General features: G+C 34.8%; 1 protein-coding gene and 1 non-coding gene across 2 annotated transcripts; one reads left to right on the forward strand and one right to left on the reverse strand.

The window, feature by feature from the left end:
• Positions 1 to 719: 719 nt before the first annotated feature.
• Positions 720 to 826, reverse strand: LOC149494606 (small nucleolar RNA R71). Its single transcript, XR_016321909.1, has one exon. It is a non-coding gene; the product is annotated as a small nucleolar RNA R71 (small nucleolar RNA).
• Positions 827 to 1,427: 601 nt separating this feature from the next.
• Positions 1,428 to 2,178, forward strand: LOC149494607 (uncharacterized). The gene is made up of 2 exons (XM_089724375.1): positions 1,428 to 1,659; positions 1,748 to 2,178. Exons 1-2 carry the CDS (start codon positions 1,428 to 1,430, stop codon positions 2,176 to 2,178), a joined length of 663 nt encoding a protein of 220 aa, XP_089580501.1.
• Positions 2,179 to 5,811: the final 3,633 nt, after the last annotated feature.

Here is a 5,811-nt window from a genome sequence, read left to right on the forward strand (position 1 = left end):
CTTAACCCGTTCCTCGTGGGATCGATCTTTTTATTACTAGGTTGCGATTCGTATACTTGCGGGCACTCAAAAGAGACGCAACAAGTTTTTGGCGCCATTGCCAAGGAACGGTGTTCTGACATTTAACGAAATATTCTTATATGTGATTTACAGCTTATTTTATTTAAAATACTCACTTACTTTTGATTCAAAATTTTGCAGGAGCACATAAATTAAATAACTTATATGCTAAGTACAAGATCTTCGAACAGTGAATTAGAGGATTATCAGCCTGAGATTGAACAGTTTCTTTCAAGACAAAAAAAGAAAAAGAAGAGAAGAAATTCAAGAATTATGGCTGAGGGAAATCCACCACAGAGGTTGATGGATTACGTTACTCCAAGTCTAAATGGTTCACAAAAAGGAGTAGTGCGTCCACCGGTAAATGCTAACCAGTTTGAGATTAAACCTGCTTTATTACAAATGATCCAAATAGTGTCCAATTTTACGGATTACCGAATGAGGATCCTAACTCTCACATAGCCAGTTTTCTTGAGATATGTGATACATTTAAAATGAATTCAGTGCCAGCAGATGCTATTAAGCTACGTCTATTTCCTTTCACTTTGAAAGATAAGGCAAAAGCTTGGTTGAATTCATTGCCACCAAATTCTATCACTACTTGGGAACAACTAGCCCAAGCATTCTTGTCTAAATACTTCCCATTAGTAAAAACCGCTAAGCTTATCAAAGAAATAACCTCATTCACCCAAAATGAAAATGAATCCCTATATGAGGCATGGGATTGTAATAAAGAACTTCAACGAGTTTGCCCACACCATGGCCTTCCCTAAAATATATTGATTCAAACCTTCTACAATGGGGTTACTCCTTCTACAAGAGGAACTATAGATGCTATGGCAGGAGGATCATTAATGAAGAAGACTACTAATGATGCAATTGAGTTACTGGAGGAGATGGCTAACAATAATAGCATATGGCAAACCGAAAAGGCTTAGGTAAGTCATTCCACTGTTAATCATGAGTCATCTTCTACTTTTTCTTCAAAGAATTCTATTAAGAAAGTTCATGAATTAGATCCCTTAACTATGATGCAAGCACAAATTTCTACTTTATCATATAAAATTGATAACTTGAATGTGAATAAATCAACATATCTTATTTGTGAAAATTGTGGTCAAAATGGGCATATATCGAATGAATGTAATTATAAGCATCCGGTTATGGAGGAACAAGTGAATTATGTTCAAGGACAAGTTTGCGGACCATACTCGAATAATTATAATGCTGAAAATCGTAATTATCCTAATTCTTTTTAGAGAAACCATGATAATCAAGATAGGGGAAATCAAGCTAATCAATCTTAAGATAGACTAGGACCATTGATTAGTAAAATTGATAGATTCTTGGATGGAATCAACTAGAAAATGAGCAGTCAAGATGATAGTTTTAAATGGTTAGAATCAAAGTTTGACAAGCTATTCAAAAACCATTCGTCATCCATACATAACTTGGAGGTACAAGTAGGGCAACTTGCTAATGCTATTTCCTCACGTGAAGTGGGAAATCTCCCTAATAATACAGAAAAGAATCTTAGGGAAAATGTAAGTGCCATTGCTTTACGAAGTGCAAAAATAGTAGATAAAATAGTTCCTTCGGGTATTGATGCTAATATTTTAAATAATGAAACTGTGGAGTCGGTTTGTAAATCGAGCATTGAAGTAATGTTGCAGGATCAAAAGAACAGGAAAAGGAAAGGATAAGGAAAAGGATAATGTCAAAGCTTATCAACCTAGGCCATCTTTTCCACAAAGGCTAAAGAAGCAAGATCAAGATGAGCAGTTCTTAAACTTTATTGATAAATTGAAACATTTGCATATTAACATGTCACTCATGGAAGCTATTACACAAAGTCCAAACTACGGGAAGTTTCTTAAAGATTTGATCTCAAAGAAACGTAGTTGGGAAGATGTGTCAACATTTACCCTGACTGAGGATTGTAGTTCCATAATCTCAAGTAAATTACCTACTAAACTCAAGGATCCAGGAAGCTTTACTATACCATGCAAGTTAGGTAAAGTAGGTTTTCCTAGATTTCTTTGTGATTTAGGAGCAAGTATTAACTTGATGCCATTATCTCTTTTTAAGAAATTGGGTTTAGAAGATGAAGTTAAATGAACTAATATGGTTTTACAACTTGCTGACCAATCTATTAAAAGACCCTATGGTATTATTGAAGATGTACTTGTTAAAGTTGACAAGTTTATTTTTCCAACTGATTTTGTCATACTTGATTTTGTTTATGATAAAAATTGTCCTCTTATTTCAGGAAGACCATTCATGAACACAGGGAGGGCATTAATTGATGTTTCAGAAGGAAAATTAGTCCTTAGGATAGGTGATGATATCATTGAATTTCATTTAGATAAAGCCATGAAATATCCTATGGATGAAGGTAATTGCATGAGAATTGACATAGTTGATGCATGTGTACAGGAAATATTTGCATTGGAAAATGATGATAAATATGAAGATGATAGTATAAATAATGAAGGAGAGGATTTTATAAATTTAAGACCTGAAATGTTACTTAGAGAACATGAGCCTTTGCCTCCATCAATTGAAAGTTCACCAATAGTAGACCTTAAAGAGTTACCTAATCATCTACGATATGCTTTCTTAGGTAAAGATCACACCCTTCCCATAATTATTTCTAACAAATTAACTATAGATCAAGAAAATGACTTGTTAAAAATTGTTAGAAATAAGATTAAGAGTATAGGATGGCAAATTTCTGACCTTAAAGGGATAAATCCAAATCGAGTCATGCATTACATCAATCTTGAAGATGGGCATATACCTAGGCAGAAAAACAAAGGAGACTTAATCCTAATATGAAAGAAGTAGTGAAGAAAGAAATTATAAAGTTGCTATATGCAGGAATAATATACCCAATTTTAGATAGCCAATGGGTTATTCCAATTCAATGTGTTCCTAAAAAGGGAGGAATGACTGTAGTAAAAAACGAAAATGGTGAACTAATTCCTACTAGGACCACTATGGGTTGGAGGGTATGTATTGATTATAGGAAACTCAATTCAGCTACAAGGAAAGATCATTTTCCATTACCATTTATAGATCAAATGTTAGAAAGAATTGCTGGTCATGCCTTCTATTGTTTTCTCGATGGATATTCTGGATATTTTCAGATTTATATATTTCCAAATGACCAAGAGAAAACCACATTTACTTGTCCATTTGGTACATTTGCATATAGACGCATGCCTTTTGGATTATGTAATGCACCCGCAACATTTCAACGTTGCATGACCAAAATTTTTAATGATTACATAGAGGAAATTATGGATGTATTCATGGATGATTTTTCTGTTTATGGTGATTCATTTGAAAGTTGTTTGAAAAATTTGGACCTAGTGTTGTCAAGATGTGAAAGTGTTAATTTGGTTTTAAATTGGGAGAAATGCCACTTTATGGTTGATGAAGGCGTTGTTTTAGGGCACAAAATAAGTAAGGAAGGAATCCAAACAGATAGGGCAAAGATATAAGTCATAGAAAAGTGACCTCCTCCTACTACGTTTAAGGGTATTAGGTCTTTTCTAGGCCGTGCAGGATTTTATAGGAGGTTTATAAAGAATTTCTCTATCATTGCTAAACCTTTAACTAACTTACTTGTTAAAGATGCATCCTTTGATTTTTCTCCAGATTGTTTGAAAGCCTTTAACACTTTGAAGAATGCATTAGTAAGTGCACCTATTATGGCAAAACCTAATTGGGGATTACCATTTGAAATAATGAGTGATGCTAGTGATGTTGCTGTTGGTTGTGTTTTAGGACAAAGACATGATAAGAAATTGCATGTGATATACTATGCTAGCCATGTTCTAACTAGTACGCAAATAAATTATACAACTACTGAGAAAGAAATGTTGGCTGTGGTATATGCATGTGATAAGTTTAAATCATATTTGTTAGGAGCCAAAGTCATAATCTATACTGATCATTCTACATTGAAATACCTATTTGCTAAGAAAGATGCAAAACCACGTCTTATTATATGGGTATTATTATTGCAAGAATTTGACATTGAGATTAGAGACAAAAAGGGTTTTGAAAATTTAGTTGCTGATCATTTATCACGTCTGGAAAATGAAGAAGGTCCAATAGGAGAATTCACAGTTTGTGAACCCTCCCCCGAAGGCAAAATTATGCTAGAACGAGGTATGCTCACGTGTGTGTTTTATGAAGTCGCCACCTAGTTTATTTTTATAACAGAAAACTAAGAAAGAACCCTAAATGACTCCAATTTTAATTAACCTAAGTCTAGATTAATTATCCCAAAGTTTAAGGCACAATCTACGAACCCGAGGTGGATCCCGAGACTATGTCATGCTGATTAACTAACCTAAGAGGTAATGCTTTGCAAGGTAATTTGATGCAATTGGACCAATAAAGTGTTTTGGTGGTTTCGACTTGCCGCTCGGGGTTAAATCCCGAACGTGCCTACGTACTCTCATTTGAATGAGAGATCAAAGTCGACGTAGTTCGATAGGCCTTTTTTAAAGGGCTTTGAATGGGTATCCTTAATGCATGAGTGTGTGCATGCTTCGTGCATTTTGTTTAGGCATTTTGCCAAAGAATTGATTGATTTGATTAGGCGTTTGTTGCCAAAAGTGTTGATTTAAAGCTTTTAGCCAAAAAGATTGATTTAGGCAATTTGTTGCCAAAAGTTGATGTGATTTAGGCGATTTGTTTCCCAAAAGTGATTATTTGAAGGCTTTTAGCCAAAATGGGTTGATTTAGGCAATTTGTTTGCCAAAAGTGTTGATTGGGCGATTGTCGCCAAAATTAATTGATCGGGCAATTTATTGCCAAAAATTGATATTTGGGCTTTTTGTCGCCAAAATGGTTGATTGGGCAATTTATTGCCAAAAATTGATGTTTGGGCTTTTTGTTGCCAAAAATTGATGTTTGGGCTTTTTGTTGCCAAAATGGTTGATTTAAGCAATTTGTTTGCCAAAATGATTGATTTAAGGCTTTTAGCCAAAAAATTGATTAATTCAAGGCATTTTGCCAAAGCTTCGATTTAAGCGATTTGTCGCTAAAAATGGCTAATCTTATTTATAGGCAATTTGTTTGCCAAAAAGTGATCAATTGAATTGCAATATAAGCAATTTATTGCCAAAAAAACGTGGTTAATTAAGGCTATTTAGCCACAATTATTGATTAATTGGACTTAAGTCGGACTGTTCGAAATAAAGGCGATTATACCGTAGTCATTAATTGACCAGATACTTTAGCCAATATTGTCTGATTTAGGCTTTAACACCACGATTATTAATTAACCGGGCATTTAAGCTTAATCATATTTAATTGAGGCAGTTTATTTGCCAAATTGATGACGTGAATGCATTTATGCAGTAGTTTAATTCAGAATTGGAGTAGAAGAGAATATGCACAGGATGCTGAAATTAAATGGGCAGAGTTTCGTTATTACTTGAGTTAATCGGCGGCCGCTTCTTAGCTTCAGCTTGAAAATTCCAGATTAAGCTCCTCGTTTGGGGAATATTTAATTAAAATTAATTCAATCAAGTGACCAGATATCACAACAGCAGAGTAATAAAAGCCTACACTAAATGCAGAAAAGCAGTAAAAGAACCGCAAGGAGCGTAGGGGAGAAGAGAGCGTCTGTCAACACAGACCGAGTGCCTAAAAATGACGAATCGGGGCTGTATTTATAGGAAAACCCGAGCTGGAGGGCGGGTGCCGCCGCCGTGGAGGGCAGGCACCGCC

The sequence above is a fragment of the Jatropha curcas genome, chromosome 7, assembly GCF_041381405.1.
Source record: "Jatropha curcas cultivar XTBG-Jc1 chromosome 7, XTBG_Jcur_1.0, whole genome shotgun sequence".
Classification (NCBI taxonomy): domain Eukaryota; kingdom Viridiplantae; phylum Streptophyta; class Magnoliopsida; order Malpighiales; family Euphorbiaceae; genus Jatropha; species Jatropha curcas.

Bases quoted from the DNA above. Each gene is read 5' to 3' on its own strand.
- LOC149494607 (XM_089724375.1), top strand. From the start codon at position 1,428: ATGAGCAGTCAAGATGATAGTTTTAAATGGTTAGAATCAAAGTTTGAC. The intron at 1,660-1,747 runs GTATTGATGCTA...TCAAAAGAACAG, and splicing joins AGATAAAATAGTTCCTTCGG to GAAAAGGAAAGGATAAGGAA.